General features: G+C 51.1%; 1 protein-coding gene across 2 annotated transcripts; it reads right to left on the bottom strand.

The window, feature by feature from the left end:
• Positions 1–354: 354 nt before the first annotated feature.
• Positions 355–6844, bottom strand: PRR14 (proline rich 14). 2 transcript variants are annotated; one of them, XM_054453132.1, is made up of 12 exons: positions 5970–6844; positions 5109–5180; positions 4817–4985; positions 3931–4052; positions 3670–3859; positions 3362–3405; positions 2431–2540; positions 1553–2141; positions 1347–1416; positions 1174–1265; positions 828–899; positions 355–737 (listed from the first exon to the last, which is right to left on the bottom strand). In XM_054453132.1, exons 2-12 carry the CDS (start codon positions 5129–5131, stop codon positions 458–460), a joined length of 1761 nt encoding a protein of 586 aa, XP_054309107.1. In that variant the 5' UTR covers positions 5132–5180; positions 5970–6844; the 3' UTR covers positions 355–457. The 2 variants fall into 2 exon arrangements, with proteins under 2 accessions (XP_054309107.1, XP_054309105.1); XM_054453130.2 differs by lacking the exon at positions 5970–6844 and adding an exon at positions 5649–5954.
• Between the last annotated feature and the right edge of the window lie 15327 nt (positions 6845–22171).

Raw genomic sequence — 22171 nt, 5'->3', positions numbered from 1 at the left:
AGTTTCTACTAAAAATCCAAAAATTAGCGGGTGTGGTGGTGCACGCCTATAGTCCCAGATACTTGGGAAGCTGAGGCAGGAGAATCGCTTGAATACGGGAGACAGAGGTTGCAGTGAGCCAAGATCGTGCCATTGTACTCCAGCCTGAGTGACATGAGTGGAACTATCTATCTATCTATCTATCTATCTATCTATCTATCTATCTATCTCAAGTGACCACTTCACCCCCTCCCTGTACTCTGTACCCAACCCCTGTCACCATCTCTGGCACCAGCCCCAGTTCCCAGACCTTTAGGGGTCAATGTAGAAACATCGGCCAAATCAATCTTAAACTCAGCTAGAGAGACAAAAGAATCAGAAACATATCGAAAACTTTACTAGAAATATATAGAAAAAAAAAATAACTGCCTGGGAGGTTTCCCGTCCCTTCAGGATGGATAACCAGCAGATGGGGCACCTAGGTCCAGTGGGGCTGCTCCCGATCTACTGTTTCTTCCTCCAGGAGCAAGGCATCTAGCTCCTCCAGCCGCTGCTGGAGCAGAGGGCCCACATCAGGGCTGGGGGCCACATTGGGAGGAACAGTCCTGCCCCCTGCAGCCCGGACCCCACGGGACGGCCTTCGTGATCGAGGAAGGCTGCTGTCCCGAAATTCCACAGCCCGCCGGAGCTTCCTTGAGCTGGTGAAAATCAGAGTCCCATTGCGCTCCCGGGGTTCCTCGAAGATGGTCTCAAAGGTCCTGGACAAGGCAGGGAGAGGAGCTGGTTATCAGGGTGCCCCACAGCTCCAGATTTCCCTCTGCCACCCTCTAGCCTTCCAAGTGTCTCACCTCCTGGTTGTGGGTGATTGGTAATTCTTGTTGGTGTAAATTTCTTCCAAGCTGAACTCCTTCTTGTTCAACCTGTGAGCAAAGAGCAGAGGCCACTGAGAAACCTTGGGCCAGTGGGGCCTGAAGGGACAGGTAAGGCCTGGTCTGTATTTCAGTTTCTCGGACATGTCAGGGCCAGGAGTGCTACATAAGGCAGACAGGCAATTTTGAGTACAAACCATCCCCACACCGAATTGAATCCTCCAGGCTGGACTGTGCTCCCTGAGGGGAGACAAAGCTATACTTCAGGGGACATAAGCCTGCATCTGTTTGGCCAAGACAGCTCAATGCCCAGTGAGCCCCTCACCTGATTGGTCGAGGCAGTCCCATTGGTGTAAGGTTTAGCTGAGGACGGGCTGGTGTTCTGCGTATTCTAAATCGAGAAACCTTTCCCATGGTCTGCAAAAATGGGGCAGAGGGTGAAAGGGTGACATGGGCTCAGGCCCCCACTAGTCTCTTCTACCCGATCTGAATGCCTACCTTGGTCTCAGGGTCTGAAAGCACCTGGTCCTTTGAGGCTCTTGGCTCCTTCCCTTTGGTTGAACCCAACCTGCCAAGAAGGTCAAGGCTCAGGGACAAACAGGATTCACTGCATTATCCCCCGTCTCCTGCCCACTGGATACTCAGGGAAGCAGGCTTGGACCAGGCTGCGGCCAGGCTTCAAGGGGGTTTTTTGAGAGCACTACCTGGGTTCTGCTGGTTCGGAGAAGGAGGAAGTGGATGCCGTGGACGAGCAAGATGTGGCGAGAGAAGGGGAGGCTCCCACTCCTCCGAGAGGGAAGACCTCTTTCCGGAGACAGGGCCGAGGGGGTGGCGGGGCTCGGGCCATTTCCCCACCACCCACAGTGTGCCGCCGCGGCCGTGGCCGGCTTGGTTGGGGTGGAGCAGGTGGCCAGGTGCAGGTACCTGGGCCAGGGGGCCTCAGATCAGGGCAGGAGTAGCTTCGGCCCAGAGAGGGCTTAGGGAGAGGTGCTGGGGTATTGTGGTCCTGAGTCCGCCACTGGCGGATTGGGGGCCGGGGGCTGACAGACGCAGTGCCCTCAGCAGCCCCAGACTGCTCGGCCTCTGAGATGGCGATCTTCAACTCCAGCTTCATTGGGGGGGACGGGGGTGGGGGCTGTGGGGTTTTGTTGGGCGTGAGGAAGATGTCAGCAAAGCTCTCCAGCTTGGAGCGGACGGAACGGAAGAGCGGGGCCAAGCCCCAGGGACTGAGGCGGGGGCGTAAAAGGCTGGACGGTGGTGGGGTGGATGGGAGCTCCAGAGCAGGATCTGGGGCTGAGGAAAGGAGAGGGTCACAGGTGGATATTCCTTGGCTGCAGTGTCTCAGCCCCTCCCCACATGCTCCACTTTGTGCACAGGGGAATTAGCCCACCCTTAAAACACTAAGTTCTGCATTTAAGAATTGAACTTCAAGCCTCTGACATTGATATCCCATCTTCATATACCAAGCCCTGCCCTGGGAGGTGGTTTAAGCCCTATCCCCACCTCTGTACCTGACACTTCCAAGCTCAACTAGGATGTCCCAGACCCCCAAGTCTCATCCGATCTCTACCCAAGTCCTTACCTGGTGGTGGGCTCTCCAGAGGATCTGCAGGCAGAGCAGATGGCTGGAATGGGGGTTCTAGGTCCCCGGGTGGAGGCGTTGGCTGGCGAACTATCCTCGTGGGCTCAGCTCTGGGGTGAAGGGAAGGTAAAGGCTAGGGGAACTTCCAGGTATCCCACCTGAGCCAGCAACTCCCCTATCCCTTAAGGCTTCTTCTGTTTTTTTTTTTTTTTTTTTGAGACAGAGCCTTGCTCTGTGGCCCAGGCTGGAGTGCAGGGGCACAATCTCAGCTCACTGCAGCCTTGAACTCCCGGGCTCAGGCAGTCCTCCCACCTCAGCCTCCCAAGTGGCTAGAACTACATGCATGGACCACCACATCCAACTAATTTAAAACAATATCTTGTCTGAGCGTGGTGGCTCTCGCCGGTAATCCCAGCACTTTGGGAGGCCGAGGCGGGTGGATCACCTGAGGTCAGGAGTTCAAGAGCCTGGCCAACATGGTGAAACCTCTTCTCTACTAAAAATACAAAAATTAGCCAGGCATGGTGGCAGATGCCTGTAATCCCAGCTACTTGGGAGGCTGAGGCAGGAGAATCACTTGAACCCAGGATGCAGAGGTTGCAGTGAGCCGAGATCACACCATTGCACTCCAGCCTGAGCGACAGAGCAAAAACTCCGTCTCAAAAACAAACAAATAACACAACGTTTTGTAGAGATATGGTCACAGTGATGTGGTTGCCCAGGCTGGCCTCAAACTCCTGGGCTCAAGCAATACTCCTGCCTTGGCCTCCTAAAGTGCTGGCATTAGGCATGAGCGTGCCCTGCCCCTTAAGGCTTTTTAAGATGCCACAAGGAAGGATTGGATCAATCAGTCCCGATGCCCCTAGCTCTGGCTACCTGGATGATGGCTGTTGCCTGGATCCTTTGATAATCCCTACTCCAGCCCTCTCACCTTTGTGCTGGGATGATGAAGTTGGGGGTCTCATCAATGAAGCCCTGGATAAAAATAGGGGATGTTTGTGGGGAGGCAGGGAAGCCTCCTTAGTGCCCCACATCCTGACTCTTTCAGTTCCCGGATACCTGCTTGGGTTCACGCCAAAGATGTTTTTATATAGTCTTTGCTCAGGCAGTGTCTGCCACCTAAAATGCCATCCTCCTCACCCCAAGAAAAACCCACCTAAGACTCAGGCCTCCTACCCTTCTTCTATCCCTGCTGGAACCCAGCAGAACCCTTGACATCCGTACCCTCAGTTCCCATACCTCAGCTGGGGGTCTAGGACTGGCGATGTCTTCTAGCATCACCACCAGGGTGGGCTGGGGGGCCCGGTCCACCTTTTGTGAAGGGCCCTCCTCTGGGCCAGGGGTTGTCCTTGATCGCCGCCTCAGGGTGGAAGAGGTCCGGTGGATGCGGCTCAAGGGCTCGCGACACAAACACAGAGGGTCGGGAGGCCTAGCAAGGGAACAGCAAGATTAAAATGGCTCAGCTGGGCCCTCGGCTTGCCCCCATCCTGCCATGCTCACCTGGCCTGCAAGGACCACCCGGCCTGCAGGGGTGGCGAGGCAGGCGGCTGCCTGTGGACAGGATCCTGATGGTAGCTGTGGTGCCGTGGGATGGAGGTCTCCTTTGAGGGCACCACGGGGACCTGGAAGAGAAAGAGGTGTCAAGAGCAAGGTGATAGAATGAAGCTGGACAGGACAAGGTCTCCCTGTGCCTAACAGTGCCCTGAGCCACAAACATAACAGAGATTGGGGCTAGAATTCACTTGGATCCGAAGAGATGAAGTGGACTGAATTAGGGGCCAGATATTAAGAGTCCTAAACTGCAGGTGTGTGGGACCTGGGTCATCTCATCCACGCTGTTTAGAGAAATGAAAAAGACAGGGTGAGCTAGGGTGAGTCACTGCCTTTTTTGGGCCACAGTTTTTCTTATCTGTGCAGTGGAGTCAAAGACCTCAGCCTGCTTCCTAAGGAGGCTGGGCTGGGAAGGAAGCAGAAGAGTTTCGGCCCGGCGCTGTGGCTCACGCCTGTAATCCCAATACTTTGGGAGGCAGAGATGGGAAGATCGCTTGATGCCAGTTTGAGACCAGCTTGTGCAACATAGCAAGACCCTGTCTCTAAAAAAAAAAAAAAAAAAACAGATAGAAAAAAAAAAAAAAAGCAGAAGAGTTTCTCAGAGTTACAGGGATGTGGTTCCAGCCCAAAATCTTTGGTGGGGGGAATGGGCATTGCGCAATTCTAGGTTGGAGTAAGTGGGAGCCAAGCAGGACTCTAGCATGAGGGAGGCTGCCTGAGGGCTCAGTACAATGATGGATTTGGACTTAAGTTATCCTCAGTAGGGATCTGGCCCGAGTTTGGTAGTGAGGAATGTCATGGGGGAATAGAGGGTCTCTTGGTTCAGGGGACTCACCATGTGAACAGCCATGACATCTTCTAGCACCACGGCCAGGACCCGCCGAGAGGCCTTTTCCAGGGGAGAAGGGGCCCCCGGGAGCTGCAGCCTCGGCCGTTTCGGGCTCCTGGCTCCCCATAATGCTCGAGTCAGAGGCTGGCGGCACAGACGCGGCTGGCCAGGCGGGCTGGAGGATGAAAGAAGCAGAGGACGGTCGCCCGAACCTGTCGCTGGGTCTGTAGTTTCCCGGCACGGTCGCCAGGATCCCCATCTCCCGGGGTCAAGACAGGCGGGCCGGGTGCGCTCTCACCTGGAGTCCCCGGGCAAGTCCATGGGAGACGCAGCGGCTCCGGGGGGTCCCTGGGGAATCCCAGGCTGCGGCCTGGGGTAAGGGGGGAGCGGGGGAGCGGGGGGTGAGGGCTGGCCCCTTCCCTGGGGCTCCGCCCTTCATGGTCCGCCCGCAGCTCCCCGTAGCCCAGCGGCCGCAGCCCTGGGGCGCGAAAGGGCGCCCCCGGCCGGTCGCCCGGAGCGGGTGTCCTCCCGCTGCCACCGCCTCGATCAGCGGATCACTCGCGCCCTGCCTGGCACCTGCCGCCAGAACCCAGAATGCAGCGGCCCCAGTTCTCCCGCGGCCCGAGCCTCCCGAGGCCTTTGTCCCTGCAGATTATGCCCCGAGATCCCCCGGGATCCACGGGGATCCCGGTCCTGGGAGGCTATTTCCGCTGGATCCCTCTGCGATCCTCCTCCTCTCCCAGCGAGTGGCCGAGGACTCCAAAGCAATACTCCACACATCGACGACCCTCCATCCCACCAGATCCCCTAGACTGGATCCCTGAGGAAAGAATCCTACAGCGCGGTTCCACCAATCAGACGCCGGGCGAGGCTTCTCCTTCCCCTGTAAGCTTCAGCGCCGCAAAGCTCCGCTCAGACAGGGGCGGCCCGAGCTGGAGCATCTCCGAACTCAGCGTAGATCCCCAGGGATCCACTGTCAAGCAGATACCCACTTCACTCCAATCCCGGGAGGTCCCGCCCACAGACGCCCCCTCCCTCCTCGCGTCCCCGCCCAGCGGTCTCCCCCGGCCCGGGACCAGATGGTTCAGAAGTTTCCCTCCCCGCCCCCACTCCCGCCCTCTCTCCAGCCACTCCTTGCCCTCCCCCAAGCGCTGCTCACCGCCGCCTCCCGTGGATCCCGGGTCTTCCGCAGCTCCCACCTCCGGCTCCTTTAAAACCAAGCTTACCCAACGCTGCCCAACCGCGGATGGCCTTCTTCTCGGAGCCTCTGGACACCGCCCAATCGCCGGTCCCCGTCTTCCGGGGTGGTGAGAAACTAAGTGAAGCCACCTGGCGGCCATCATCCCTAGGGGCAGGAAGCCAAACTGAGTGGCGCCGCCATGATGGTTGAGGGCAGATGTCTTAGTCCTCGTTGAACCGTGGTGGACCGGGTGGCGTCATCTTTTGAGGGCCATATACAATGCCAGGTTTCTTGAGATGTTGAGACAACCGATTGAAGCTAGAGTGCCGCCACGTTTTTTAAGGGCATCTTCCGGTTCTTTCGTTCTTAGGCCAATAAACGTCGACTGAGTGCTAACGATATGTGAAATTCCCAATTTCCTAGAGTGGCCTCGTTTGAGGAAGGTTCCGGCATCTTCCTGGGTTCATTAATTGGGTTCCCACGGCCCAGGGTCCGAGTTTAGGAGGGGGTGGCGGAGGCCCTGAGTCCGAACACCCGGGATCAAAGACGGGCTGGTGCGGCCTGTGGCTTGGTTGCTGGCGCCTTGTCCTGGAGAGATGGGGCCGAGCTGAAGTGGGGAGGAGACTGGGGGCGCTGAGCTTGACTTCCTCTGAGTGTTGCCTACCTACTTCTTCCTGGAGAAGTGGGGGTGCCCGCTATCCGCGCAGAGGTCTATAGGACAGGGGCATCTTTGCAGGAAGCCAAGAATATACCTTGGTTTGCTCGTGGGGCCCGGCTCTCAGGAACCACTCTCTCAAGTGGGGCCTGCATGATGGGGGAGGTGTAAATAGTCCTGAGGAGTAAGGGATCAGGGTGGGACGCTGCTGCTTGGAGGAGCTGCGTCATGGACCCTTTACCGGGAGCTGGGCTATTGGTGGGGAGGAAGTGGGCATGTAGTGGCTTCTTGCAGCACTATGAAGGTGCCCTGACCGCTTAACCAAAGCCCATGTCTGCACTAGTTCTCCTTCCCCAGATTCCCTGGTCCAAACCAGTCCTTCTTTTCTTTTTTAATTTTTTTTTTTTTTTTAATTTGAGGCAGGATCTCGCTATGTTGCCCAGGCTGATCTTGAACACCTGGGCTCAAGTAGTCCTCCCGTCTCAGCGTCCCAAAGTGCTGGGATTACAGGCGTGAGCGCCCAGCACCAGTCGTTATTTTGTTTTCTTAACAGAACGAGAGACCCTGAAGCCTAGAATCCTGGGTCCGAGATAAGGAGCAGAGGTGCTTCCTGGTTTACGTGTCATAATTCTTTCTCAGGGGATTGAGTGATGAAAGTGATAAAACAGGGCCGGGTGTGGTGGCTCACACCTGTTATCCCAGCGCTTTGGGAGGCAGAAGATAGCGGATCACTTGAGGCCAGGAGTTCAAGACCAGCCTGGCCAACATTGGCAAGACCCCATCTCTAAAAAAAAAAAAATACAAAAAAATGAGCCGAGCATGGTGGCGCACGCCTGTAGTCCCAGCTACTCAGGAGGCTCAGGTGGGAGGCTCTCTTGAGCCTGGGAGGTCGCAGCTGCAGTGAGCTATGATCACACCACTGCACTGTAGCCTGGGCGACAGAGACCCTGTCTCAAAACAGACAAACAAACAAGGGATGATATGGAAAGAGCATAATCGGGAAGAGCTTATGTGGGAAATGGAGGCTCCCCAGCTCCGTCTCTAAGGACTCATGCAGGGGGACGTTCTTCCAGGACTACAGCATCTCTGTAACAGGAGGTCCGCTGGGTCCTCTGGAAACCCGTTCAGACTTCTGGTGGGAGCAGGCCGCCGTGGTTCTTCCACGTAGAGGTGTTCTCTCTCCCTCTGGATTAGGACTGGCAGTATGGGTGCCTGAGGAGGTACAGTGATGTTTCATCCAGCTGTGAGTGCTTGGAGATTCTTCCAACCTTGCCAAATTAAGAGCTAAACCCCACAGGTGCTTTTCAGGCCCCAGGGCAGGAAAAACCTTCAAAAGCAGAGCAGGCCTAACCTGAGTTTTTAGGTATTTTTTGTTTGTTTGTTTTTTGTTTTTGAGACGCTCTGTCGCCCAGGCTGGAGTGCAGTGGCGCCATCTCAGCTCACTGCAACCTCCACCTCCTGGGTTCAAGTGATTCTCGTGCCTTAGCCTCCCAAGTATCTGGGACGACAGGTGCTCACCACCACGGCCGGCTAGTTTTTTGTATTTTTAGTAGAGATGGGGTTTCGCCATGTTGGCCAAGCTGGTCTCAAACTCCTGGCCTCAAGTGATCCGCCTGCCTCGGCCTCCCAAAGTGCTGGGATTATAGGCATGAGCCACCACACCCGGCCCTAATCTGAGTTTTGATTCTCCAGGTCTCTTGAAGTCAATGACACCAAGGGTAAAAGATGTAGTCCAAAGAAAAGTCCTGGACCTGAGTATTTGGTAGGAAGAGCCCACCCGTGTGACACTAACTTGGGGTGCTAGAGTTCATCAAATGGAAGTCTAAGGTAGACTGTGGCAGTCTTGGCCCTTAGCCCAGGCCAGCAAATGTGAGCCCTCATGATCTTGCGGTCTTACCTCTGCTCTTTTTGTGACTTCCCATTTCAACAACTTTACTTTGCCCACTGCCTTACACAGGTGGTGGACACACTGGGGTGTACCCCAGTGTATGCTGATGCATTAGCAAGAGGGCCCCACACAGCCTCCAGTGGGGCTGCTGGTGTGGCTGTGGGTGCACTTCAGTGTGTCATTATTCAGAAACTCAGGGTCCGTTTAGACTCTGTGTGGCCCATCTTTCTTTTTTCTTTTCTTAGACAAGGTCTTGGTCTGTCACCCAGGCTGGAGTGCAGTGGTGTGATCATGGCTCACTGTAGCCTTGGCCTCCTGGGCTCGAGTGATCCTCCCACCTCAGCCTTCCGAGTAGCTGGGATCACAGGTGTGCACTGCCACACTCAGCTAATTTTTTTATTTTTATTTTTTTGAGACGGAGTCTTGCTGTGTCACCCAGGCTGGAGTGCAGTGGCACGATCTCACTCGCTGCAACCTCTGCCTCCCAGGTTCAAACGATTCTCCTGCCTCAGCTTCCTGAGTAGCTGGGATTACAGGCATGCACCACCATGCCCAGCTAATTTTTGTATTTTTAGTAGAGACAGGGTTTTGTCATGTTGGCCAGCCTGGTATCAAACCCCTGACCTCAGGGGATCTGCCCGCCTTGGCCTCCCAAAATTCTGGGATTACAGGTGTGAGCCACTGTGCTCCGCCAGTGATATAATTTTTTTTAAAATTTTTAGTATAGACAAGGTCTTGTTATGTTGCCCAGGCTGGTCTCAAACTCCTGGGCTCAAGAGATCCTCCTGCCTCAGCATCCCAAAGTACTGGGATCACAGGCATGAGCCACCATGCCTGCCTCCCTGAGAGTTTAGAGTTAATATCACTGCATTTATATCCCTATGTGCAAGATTATCACTGGGTCTGCTGCTTTCCTCAACTTGAGTCCCTCTCCACCCTGAAGTACTTGGTTCAACTAAGTTTCAGCACATTCCTGCCAGTTTAACTCTCCTGATGAGGAGCTTTCTAGACTTCCCCCAGGGGCTCCTCTACTTTGGCCAGCTACCTCAGCTCAGGTTGCTTTTTTTTTTTTTTTTTTTTTTTGAGACAGAATCTTGTTCTGTCATCCAGGCTGGAGGACAGTGGCTCAATCTCGGATCACTGCAACCTCTGCCTCCAAAATTCAAGCGATTCTCATGCATCAGCCTCCCAAATAGCTGGGACTATAGGCACATGCCTCCACACCTGGCTACTTTTTTGTTTTTTGTTTTTTTTTGAGACAGAGTCTTGCTCTGTTGCCCAGGCTGGAGTGCAGTGGCACGATCTCGGCTCACTGCAAGCTGCGCGTCCCGGGTTCATGCCATTCTCCTGCCTCAGCCTCCCGAGTAGCTGGGACTACAGGCGCCCGCCACCATGCCCAGCTAATTTTTTGTATTTTTAGTAGAGACGGGGTTTCACTGTGTTAGCCAGGATGGTCTCGATCTCCTGACCTTGTGATCCGCCCACCTCAGCTTCCCCAAGTGCTGGGATTACAGGCGTGAGCCACCGCGCCCGGCCTGGACCCTTTAAATATATATATATTTAAATTTTTTTACCAGCCAGCATCATGCTAAGTTTTGTCAATAGATGTCTGGAGAGACATTGCAGGAAGAAAGAGTTTTGCTTCCCGGTTCAGCAAACCCTCCTGGGAGGCTCCTGAAGCACAAGTGGGTTCCCAGCTCCCTGCCTCTGCAGGGCAGGGTGGCCAGCAGAACCCCAGGGTCAGCAGCTCCCCCAGGTGCCCTCTGGATGGTTTTGCAGTGGAGTCCCTCTGCGGAGACACCTGCCCATGAACAGCTTTCCCTGGCACCCAAGAGAGTGGATTTCCAGCAAGTTCCACCAGACTGGCACTCCAGCAACTACTGTACTTCAGCGACTTCTGTACTTCTGTGCCCTCTCCAAAAACTTGTGGATCTCAGGAAGGAAGGAGGCCTCTTTCTTTCCTTCCTTTCTTTCTTTCTTTTTTCTTTCTTTCTTTCCTTCCCTCCCTCCCTCCTTCCTTCCTTCCCTTTCCTTCCTTCCTTTCTTTCTCTCTCTTTCTTTCTCTCTCTCTCTCTTTCCTTCCTTCCTTCTCTCTCTCTCTTTCTTTCTTTCGACAGGGTCTCACTCTGTCACCCAGACTGGAGTGTGGTGGCTCACCACAACCTCCATCTCCCAGGCTCAAGCGATTCTGCCTCAGCCTCCCAAGTAGCCGGGATTATGGGCACGTGCCACCACGCCTGTCTAATTTTTGTATTTTTAGTATAGTTGGGGTTTCACCATGTTGACTAGGCTTGTCTCAAACTCCTGACCTCAAATGATCCACCCGCTATGGCCTCCCAAAGTGCTGGGGTTACAGGCATGAGCCACCGCGCCTGGCCAGAAGGAGGCTTTTTCTTGTATGCTCTGTCTCCGCCTAAGAGGAGTTGTGGCTGCTCCTTGTATTAGGTTGGTGCAAAAATAATTGTGGTTTTTGTCATTAAAAGTAATGGCAAAACCGCGATTACTTTTGCACCAACCTAATATCTGCTTTTCTTGCATTTTTTTTTCTTAGAATTCTGTTTACTTCTTATTATCTGTAGTGGGCAGAATTTTGTCTCCCCACCTCCCCCCACCCCACCAAAGATATTTTCAAATCTTGAACCTTTCACTTCCTCTGAATGTGACCTTATTTTGTTGTTGTTGTTGTTGCTGTTGTTGTTTGACACAGGATCTTGCTCTGTTACCCAGGCTGCAGTGCAGTGGCTGGATCTTGGCTCACTGCAGCCCCAACCCCCTGGGTTCAAGCAGTCCTCCTGCCTCAGCCTCCTGAGTAGCTGGGACCACAGTCACATACCTCCACACCCTACTAATTTTTATTTTTATTTATTTATTTTTTTTTGAGATGGAATCTCGCTCTGTCGCCAGGCTGGAGTGCAATGGCGCGATCTCGCCTCACTGCAACCTCCACCTGCAGGGTTCAAGTGATTCTCCTGCCTCAGCCTCCCAAGTAGCTGGGACTACAGGCATGTACCACCATGCCCAGCTAATTTTTGTATTTTTAGTACAGACGGGGTTTCACCATGTTGGCCAGGATGGTCTCAATCTCTTGACCTCGTGATCCACCTGCCTTGGCCTCCCAAAGTAATTTTTAATTTTTTTTAGTATAGACGAGGTCTCACTATGTGGCCCAGGCTGGTCTTGAACTCCTGAGCTCAAGCAATGCTCCTGCCTTGGCCTCCCAAAGTGCTGGGATTACAGGAATGATCCACCACGCCCAGCCATGACCTTATTAGGAAATAGAGTCTGCAGATGTAATCAAGATCATACTGGATTAGGATGGGCCGTAATATAATGACTGGTGTCCTTGCAGGAAGAGGGAAATTTGGACACAGACACGTAGAAAGGAGACTGTTATGTGAAGACAGGCACAGACGTACAGTGGGAGAATGACATGTAGCAATGGAGGCAGGAATTGGAGTGTGGCATCTGCAAGCCAAGGAATGCCAAAGATTGTCGGCAGCCACCAAAAGCTTGGAAAAGGCAAGGAAGGATTCTTGCCAGGCGGGGTGGCTCACTCCTGTCGTCCCAGCACTCTGGGAGGCTGAGGCGGGAGGATTGCTTGAAGCAAAGAGTTTGAGACCAGCCTGGGCAACAAAGCGAGACCTCACCTCTACAAAAAAATAAAATAAATTAGCGGGGCATGGTGGTGCATGCCTGTAGTCCCAGCACTTTGGGAGGCAGAGGTGGGAGAATCGCTTGAGCTCAGAAGTTTGAGGCTGCAGTGAGCTATGACTGTACCATTGCATTCCAGTCTGGGAGATGGGGTGAAATTGAGCTCTCCTGAATGAATCTATGGTAATTTGTTATGTCAGTTTTAGAAAAATAATACACAATCTAATCATTTCTCTAATCCTGTTATTGTTATATTATTATTATTTTTTTGAGATGAAGTCTCACTCTGTCACTCAGGCTGGAGTGCAGTGGCACGATCTCAGCTCACTGCAACCTCTGCCTCCCGGGTTCAAGAGATTCTCCTGCCTCAGGCTTCCGAGTAGCTGGGACTACAGGTGCCTGCCGCCATACCCGGCTAATTTTTTGTATTTTTAGTAGAAACAGGTTTTCACCATGTTAGCCAGGATGGTCTCGATCTCCTGAACTCGTGATCTGCCCGCGTCAGCCTCCCAGAGTGCTTGGATTACAGGCATGAGCCACTGCACCTGGCTATTGTTGATTTTTTAAAAATATTAAACCTTTCCTTGTTCAAATTACCATGTGGTTTCTCCGTCTTGATTTGACCCAGACTTAATCATCACCAACAAATGTAGGTACGAGTGTTTCAGCATTAAATAAAATGGAATATCTGAATTTTGAAAGTCCCCACTTGCAATTACTGTGCAGATATTTTAGAGGATGGGCCATTTGCAGGAGAGGTGTAAAGTCTGCATTGAAGACATAATCCTTAAAGTCGTTTTGAATGCTGCTGTCACACCTGAAAAAAAAAAATGAGCACAGATGGTGCCTCTGAGGACAGATGGCTCAGATGAAGTGGAGGAAGCTGGGCTGGGCAGCTGCCAGCTTGTCTAAAGGTGATTCCTGGCATCCTATACTTTCATGTGGAGGCCAGATCTAGGCAACATTCAGAAAGCGAGTCCAGCCGGGGATGGTGGCCTGCACCCAGAGTCCCAGCTACTCCAGAGGCTGAGGCAGGAGGATCACTTGAGCCCGGTAGGTCAAGGCTGCAATGAGCTGTTTATGGAGCCACTGAACTCCAGCCTGGGCAGCAGAGCGAGACCCTGTCTCTAAAAAAAAAATAAAAAATTTCCAGATAGAGGTGTCTAGAAATCAATACTCACGGCTAGAGTGGCAATGCTGGGGCATTGAGGTCTAAGAGACAGAAAACAGATTCACACCACTGTGACCTTTCCTCTAGAGAAAGAGGAAGGCCTAAACACGGGACAGTCAGGGTTTTTGGGGGAGCAGGAAGGCTCTAAATATGGGCTGAGGTGTCTATTTATTTGTTCAGTACATTTGTTGAACTCCAGCTGTGAGCCAGACACAAAAACACTATGGTGAACAAGACAGTGAGAGTCCTTGTCTTTAGAGACAATGAAATAGACCAACACAATGAGATAAATGCTCAACTTATATACAGGTTCCCAAAAGGGCACATTGCAGAGCTACAGGAGAATGCTTCCCAGAGAAGGTGATGAACAATGTGACTTTAAGGAAAGGAGTTGGGAAGGAAGACTGTGCATCAGTCATCACCGCACGTGCAGAGATCCAGGGGCAGAAATTGAGGAGAATGTAGATAATTTGGTTGTCAGCCCATCAGAGCTAACACATGTCTTTTTTTTTCTTGAGACAGAGTCTGGCTCGGTCACCCAGGCTGGGTGCATTGGCGTGATCATAGCTCACTGTAGCCTTGACCTCCCAGGCTCAAGTGATCCTGCCACCTCAGCCTCCCAAGTAGCTAACACCACAGGCACATGCCACCACACCCGGGTAATTAAGAAACAATTTTTGGGCTGGGTGCAGTGGCTTATGCCTGTAATGCCAACACTTTTGGGAGGCTGAGGTGGGCAGATCATTTGAGGTCAGGAGTTCGAGACCAGCCTGGCCAACATGGCAAAACCCTGTCTCTAACAAAAATACAAAAAATTAGCCCAGTGTGGTGGCTTGAGCCTGTAATCCTAGCTACTTGGGAGGCTGAGGCAGGAGAATGCTTGAACCCGGGAGGCGGAGGTTGCAGTGAGCTGAGATCATGCCACTGCACTCCAGCCTGCCCGAAAGAGCAAGACTCTGTCTTAAAAAAAAAAAAAAAAAGAAAAATTTTTATAGAGATAAGGGTGTTCTCGCTATGTTGCCCAGGCTGGTCTTGAACTCCTGGGCTCAAGTGATCCTCCTGCCTCAGCCTCCCAAAGCTCTGGGATTACAGGTGTGAGCCACTGGGCCTGGCCACACATGTCTAAACAAAAAAGTTTTTTTTGTTTGTTTGTTTGGTTTTTTCTTTTTTGAGACAGAGTCTCGCTCTGTCACCAGGCTGGAGTGCAGTGGCACAATCTCGGCTCACTGCAACCTCTGCCTCCTGGATTCAAACAATTCCCCTGCCTCAGCCTTCCGAGTAGCTGGGACTATAGGCACATGCCACCATGCCCAGCTAATTTTTTGTATTTTAGTAGAGACGGGGTTTCACCGTGTTGGCCAGGCTGGTCTCAATCTCCTGACCTCGTGATCCGCCCACCTCGGCCTCCCAAACTGCTGGGATTACAGGCATGAGCCACTGTGCCCGGCCAAAAAAAAAAAATGTTTTGAACACTCCTTTTACTCTGATGCAATAAATGAATAGATAAATAAAACATCTATAATACTACTTTTAAAAGTCAATATAGGCTGGACACATTGGCTGATGCCTGTAATCCCAGCACTTTGGAAGGCCAAGGCAAGCAGATCACCTGAAGTTGGGAGTTTGGGACCAGCCTGGCCAACATGGCAAAACTGCGTCTCTACTAAAAACACAAAAAATTAGCTGGGCATGGTGATGTGCACCCGTAATCCCAGCTACTCAGGAGGCTAAGGTGTGAGAATTGCTTGAACCGGGGAGGCAGAGGTTGCAGGGGGCTGAGATCGTGCTGCTGCACTCCAGCCTAGACTCCGCTCAAAAATAAATAAATAAATAAATAAATAAATAGTACAGGCCGGGTGCTGTGGCTCACGTCTGTAATCCCAGCACTTTGGGAGGCCGAGATGGCTGGATCACCTGAGGTTGGGAGTTTGAGACCAGCCTGACCAACATGGAGAAACCCCGTCTCTACTAAAAGTACAAAATTAGCCGGGTGTGGTGGCACATTCTTGTAATCCCAGCTACTCGGGAGGCTGAGGCAGGAGAATCACTTGAACCCGGAAGGCAGAAGCTGCAGTGAGCCGAGATTGCACCATTGCACTCTAGCCTGAGCAATAAGACCGGAACGCCATCTCAAAAAATAAATAAATAAGTAAATAAAAATAAAATAAAAAATAAATGTTACAACTACACGGTGGGCATGGTGGCTCACAACTGTAACCCCAGCTACTTGGGGGGCTGTGGTGGGAGGATTGTTTGAAGCTAGGAGTTCAAGACTCCCATCTCTACCAGAAAATAAAGAAAGAAAAATAAATTGAACTAGTGGTTACTCTTGTGGTAGGGTAGTAATTAGGAAGGACATGAGGAGCCTTTAGGATGCTACAGATGTTTTGTTTTGCTTTGTAGAGACGGTCTCTGCTGGAGAGAAGTAGAGTAAAGAAAAAAAAAAAGGGAGGGAGGGTCTTGCTCAGTTGCCCAGGCTTGAGTGCAGTGTTGTGATCATGGCTCACTGCAACCTTGAACTCCTGAGCTCAAGCAATCCTCCCACCTCAGCCTCCTAAGTAGCTGGGACTACAGGTGTGAACCCCCATGCCCAGCTAAATATATATATATTTTTTGTTTGTTTGTTTTGTTTTTGTAGAGAGGGGGTCTCACTCTGTTGTCCAGGCTCCTCTTGAACTCCTGGCCTCACCCAATCCTCCCCAGCCTCAGCTCCCAAAGCGCTGGGATTGTAGTCATGAGCCACCACACCCAGCCAATGTTTTGGTTTCTTGATATGGGTACTGGTTTCTTGATATGGGTGTGTTTACTTTGTGACAATGCATTGAGCCTACACTTAGGATTTGTGCACTTTTCTGTATTACATAATTCTTTTAAAAAATTTTTAAATACAGCTGGGAGCAGTGGCTCACGCCTGTAATCCCAGCATTTTGGGAGGCTGAGGCAGGCAGACTGCTTGAATTCAGGAGTTTGAGATCAGCCTGGGCAATGTGGCATAACCCTGTCTCTAAAAAAAAAAAAAAAAATTAGCCAGGAATGGTGGTGTGAGCCTGTAGTCCCAGCTACTCCAGAGGCTGAGGTGGGAGGATGGCTTAAGCCCAGGAGGTAGAGGTTGCAGTGAGCTGAGATGCCATAACTGCAATCCAGCCTGGGCAACAGAGCCAGAACCTGTCTCAAAATATATACATATTTTTTTTTGGCTAGGTGCGGTGGTTCATGCCTGTAATCCCAGCACTTTGGGAGGCCGAGGCAAGTGGATCACGAGGTCAGGAGTTCAAGACCAGCCTGGCCAATATGGTGAAACTCCATCTCTACTGAAAATTCAAAAATTAGCCGGGCACAGTGGTGCATGCCTGTAGTCCCAGCTACTCAGGAGGCTGAGGGAGGAGAATCTCTTGAACCTGGAGGCGGAGGTTGCAGTGAGCTGAGATTGCACCATTGCACTCCAGCCTAGGCAACAGAGCAAGACTACGTCTCAAAAAAATAAAAATTTAAGTAATGTATATGTCAGTATGTAATGCTTGGATAGGGCTTTGCTAGGAGATTTGGTGAAGTTGTCATATTGAAGTTGTCATATGCTTGTACCTCATAGGATTTCTATGAATATGACAGCCACAAATTCAGAGTGTCACAGGTGAGTGGTGTTGGCGATTCAGATTCCAAAAGTGTGGCCACCTGTGTCATGATTTTGCAAAATGACAATTCTTGGTAATATTCCAGACAAAACAAAATACAATCTTTGCTCAATTTATACATGTCTGCCTTCCCAGAAAAGTCAGGATTAAAACCATGCATATATGTTCGTGTTTATATAAAAAATGAATTTAGATTCTCTACTCAGTTATTAACCTGTTCTCATGTACATGGATGGCCATGGGGCATTCTGAAAATGATGGTGGACGACGGACAGTTTTTCACTGAGTGAGACTGTCTGGCACTGTGTAGGACACAACTGATCCCCATGGGTTAACCCATTAATGCCAGAGGTCCACCATCACTCACTGCGACCAAAACACCCCCTCCTAAAAATTCACAAAACAACCCCTAAGGGGTGGCACTGCCCCTGAGGAGAGCCACTGCTTTCAGGCCACGGAATTAGAGCACAAGCTTCAGCATCTGAGGAGGGATCTGCACGGATTGGGAGGTGAAAGGATTATTCAGGACTCAGGGAAGCTCAGCTTAATTGGAAGAAAAAGGTAGTGGGGAAAAAATGGGGACTGCTTAGCTTTGCAATACTTGACTCCATAAAGATTTGATATAAATGAACAAGTGAGCCAATGAGTGAATGAGTGCTACAGGAAATAAGAAACTATTCACATTTTAAATTAAATTTAAAAAATTTTTTTTGAGACAGAGTCTCGATCTGTCGCCCAGGCTGGAATGAAATGTCATGATCTTGGCTCACCACAACCTCCACCTCCTGGGTTCAAGCGATTCTCCTGCCTCAGCCTCCCAAGTAGCTAGGATTACAGGTGCACACCACCATGCCCAGCTAATTTTTGTATTTTTAGTAGAGACAGGTTTCATCATGTTGGCCAGGCTGGTCTTGAAATCCTGACCTCAAGTGATCCACCCGCCTCGCCTCCCAAAGTGCTGGGATTATAGGCATGACCACCGCGTCCAGCCCTAATTTTTATTTTAAGAGACAGGGTCTTGCTCTGTTGCTCAGGGTGGAGTGCAACGGTGCAGGCATGGCTCACTGCAGCCTCCAGCTACTGGGCTCAAGCGATCCTCCCGCCTCAGCCTCCTGAGTAGTTGGGACTACAGGCACGCACCGCCACGCTCAGCTAAGTTTTTATGTTTTCATTTTTTGTAGAGACAGGGTCTTGTTTTGTTACCCAGGTTATCTTGATCTCTTGGACCCCAGCAGTCCTACCACTTCGGCCTCCCAAAGTGCTGGTATTACAGGCATGAGCACCTGACTCTGTTTTCTTGTTTTATTTATTTATTTATTTTTGAGACAGGGTGTCACTCTGTTGCCTAGGCTGGAGAGCAGGGGCACAATCTCACCTCATTGCAACCTCTGCCTCCCAGGCTCAAGGGATCCTCCCACCTCCACCTCCCAAGTAACTGGGACTACAGGCGCACACCACCATGCTAGGACAATTTTTTTTTTTTTTTGAGATGGAGTCTTGCTCTGTCGCCCAGGCTGGAGTGCAGTGGTGCAATCTTGGCTCACTGCAACCTCTGTTTCCTGGGTTCAACCAATTCTCCTACCTCAGCCTCCCGAGTAGCTGGGATTACAGGCACCTGCCACCACACCCTGATAATTTTTGCTTTTCTTTTTTTTTGAGATGGAATCTCACTCTGTTGCCCAGGCTGGAGTGCAGTGGCATGATCTTGGCTCATTTCAACCTCTGCCTCCCAGGTTCAAACAATTCTCTGCCTCAGCCTCCCAAGTAGCTGGGATTACAGGTAGCTGCCACCACACCCAGCTAATTTTTGTATTTTTAGTAGAGACGGGGTTTCACCATATTGGTCAGGCTGGTCTTGAACTCCTGACCTCATGATCCACCCGCCTTGGCCTCCCAAAGTGCTGGGATTACAGGCATAAGCCACCGCGCCCGGCCGCTAGGACAATTATTTATTTATTTTTGTTGTTGTTGTTGAAACAGAGTCTTGCTCTGTCGCCCAGGCTGGAGTGCAGTGGTGTGATCTCGGCTCACTGCACCCTCTGCCTCCTGGGTTCCAGCAATTCTCCTGCCTCAGCCTCCTAGGTAGCTGGGATTACAGGCGCCTGTCACCACATCTGGCTAATTTTTGTATTATTTTATTTTATTTTATTTTATTCTGTAGAGACGGGGTTTCGCCATGTTGGCCAGGCTGCTCTCAAACTCCTGTCCTCAGGTGATCCTCCCGCCTCAGCCTCCCAAAGTGCTGGGACTACCAGCGTGAGCCACTGCGCCGGGCCATTGTTGTTGTTGTTGTTGTTGAGACAGAGTTTTGCTCTCGTCATCCAGGCTGGAGTGCAATAGTGCCATCTCAACTCACTGCAACCTCCGCCTCCCAGGTTCAAGTGATTCTCCTGCCTCGGCCTCCCCAGTAGCTGGGATTGCAGGCACCCACGACCATGCCCGGCTAATTTTTGTATTTTTAGTAGAGATGGGGTTTCACCATGTTGGCCAGGCTGGTCTCGAACTCCTGACCTCAGGTGATCTGCCTTCCTTGGCCTCTCAAAGTGCTGGGATTACAGGCGTGAGCCACTGTGCCTGGCCTCAGAATGAACATTTTTAAATAAAATAACTGATTTATCCTAATCTACCAGTACATAAGGGACTCTCAGGACTGGCAGGGAAAAGCCATGAAAAGGAGAGACTCAGATAACGCCCATGTTTTGGGACATTAGGTCCAAAACATATTGCTAGTAACAGGAGGGAAGTCTAATTGAAGAGTCAATGAAAGTTTCTAGGAAAAATAAACTCGTAACCCAACAATCATGTGAAAATATTTAGCAGCCATTTAGATGTGTCGGCCTAGAAGGAGGTTACTCAACCTCAGAGCAATTAATATTTTGGACCAGATAATTCCTGTGAAGAGCTGTCCTGTGCATTGTAGGATGTAGTATTAATAGCAGCATCCCTAGCCTCTACCCACTAGATGTCAGTAGCACTTACGTCTCCTCCCTGTCTTTCTGCCCATTTGTGACAAACAAAAATGTCTCCAGACATTGCCAAATGCCCTTTAGGGGCAATCACCCCTAGTTGGGAATCACTGGCCTACAGAATATTGAAACCAAGGCAAAGAGGGTGGAGGCTTGAACCTTGGGGAAATATATTTTATTTATTTATTTATTTTTTTTTTTTTTTGAGATGGAGTTTCACTCTTTTTGCCCAGGCTGGAATGCAATGCCGCGATCTTGGCTCACTGCAACCTCCACCTGCTGGGTTCAAGTGATTCTCCTGCCTCAGCCTCCTGAGTAGCTGGTATTACAGGCGGGTGCCACCACGCCCGGCTAATTTTTTTTTTTTTTTTCAGATTTTCGCTCTTGTTGTCCAGGCTGGAGTGCGATGGCACGATCTCAGCTCACTGCAACCTCTGCCTCCCCAGTTTAAGCGATTCTCCTGCCTCAGCCTCCTGAGTAGCTGGGATTACAGGCACCTGCCACCATGCCCAGCTAATTATTTGTATTTAGTAGAGAAGGGGCTTTACCATTTTGGCTAGGCTGGTCTCCAACTCCTGACCTCAGGTGATCCTCCCACCTTAGCCTCCCAAAGTGCTGGATTACGGACATGAGCCATGGCGCCTGGCCAGAAATGTTTTTTTTTTTTTTTTTTTGAGACTGAGTCTCACTCTATCACCCAGGCTGGAGTGCAGTGGTGCTATCTCAGCTTGCTGCAACCTCTGTCTCCGGGGCTCAAGCTATTCTCGTGCCTCAGCCGCCTGAGTAGCTGGAATTACAGGTTCACACAACCACTCCCAGCTAATTTTTGTATTTTTAGTACAGATGGGGTTTCATCATGTTGGCCAAGCTGGTCTTGAAGTCCTCACCTCAAGTGATCGGCCCACCTCGGACTCCCAACGTGCTGGGATTACAGGCGTGAGCCACCGCACCTGGCCAGAAATGTACTTTTAAAATGAAGGGTGGCCAGGTGCGGTGGCTCACGCTTGTAATCCCAACACTTTAGGAGGCTGAGGTATGAAGATTGCTTGAAACAGGAGTTCGAGACCAGACTGGGCAACACAGGGAAGCCCTGTTTCTGGGATTTCAGGCACGAGTCACCACGTAGGGCCTTCATCTAATTATTACCTCTGTATATTTTCCATGGTTTCCCATTTTTTACCTCTTTCATTACTATTGCATTTGTTTAGATTCTATCATCCTTGAAGGTCCAGCTGCAATAGCAGCCCCACCCATGCATCGAAGCCTTCTGAGGTCTTTCGTTCTTCTGAGTTCTAGGGCATCTTTTAATGTCCCTTCTGCCTCCAATTGTGCCACCTCCAGCCTGGCCAACATGGCAAAACGCCGTCTCTGCTAAAAATACAAAAATTAGCCGGGTGTGGTGGCACATGCCTGTAATCCCAGCTGCTCAGGAGGCTGAGGCAGGAGAATTGCTTTAGCTCTGGGAGGCGGAGGCTGTAGTAAGCCGAAATAGTGCCACTGCACTCTAGCCTGGACGACAGAGACTCTGTCTCTAAATAAATAAATAAATAAGCAGGGCGCAGTGGCTCACACCTGTACTCCCAGCAATTTGGGAGGCTGAGGTGGGTGGATCACCTGAAGTCAGGAATTCGAGACTAGCCCGGCCAACATGGTGAAACCCCGTCTCTACTAAAAATACAAAAATTAGCCAAGCATGGTAGTGCGCGCCTGTAATCCCAGCTACACGGGAAGCTGAAGCAGGAGAATCGCTTGAACCCGGGAGGCAGAGGTTGCAGTGAGCTGAAATTGCACCATTGCACTCCAGTCTAGGCAACAAGAGCGAGACTCCATCTCAAAACAAACGAACAAAAAAAACAAACAAAATGCTGCTGACCTCAGAAGACTGGATGGAGAAATTTTTTTTTTTTTTTTTTTGAGTCAGAGTTTTATTCTTGTTGCCCAGGCTGGAGAATAATGGTGCGATCTCAGCTCACTGCAACCTCTGCCTCCCGGGTTCAAGCGATTCTCCTGCCTCAGCCTCCCGAGTAAGTGGGATTACAGGCATGCGCCACCACGCCCGGCTAATTTTGTATTTTTAGTAGAGACGGGGTTTCACAATATTGGTCGGGCTGGTCTTGAACTCCTCACCTCAGGTGATCCGCCCGCCTCGGCCTCCCAGAGTGCTGGGATTACAGGTGTGAGCCACCGTGCCCTGCCTGGATGGGGATAGTTTTGTAAA

Source organism: Pongo pygmaeus, chromosome 18, assembly GCF_028885625.2.
Source record: "Pongo pygmaeus isolate AG05252 chromosome 18, NHGRI_mPonPyg2-v2.0_pri, whole genome shotgun sequence".
Taxonomy (NCBI): Eukaryota; Metazoa; Chordata; class Mammalia; order Primates; family Hominidae; genus Pongo; species Pongo pygmaeus.
The sequence above is the reverse complement of the archived record's forward strand: the minus strand, read 5'-3'. Positions and strand labels throughout refer to the sequence as shown.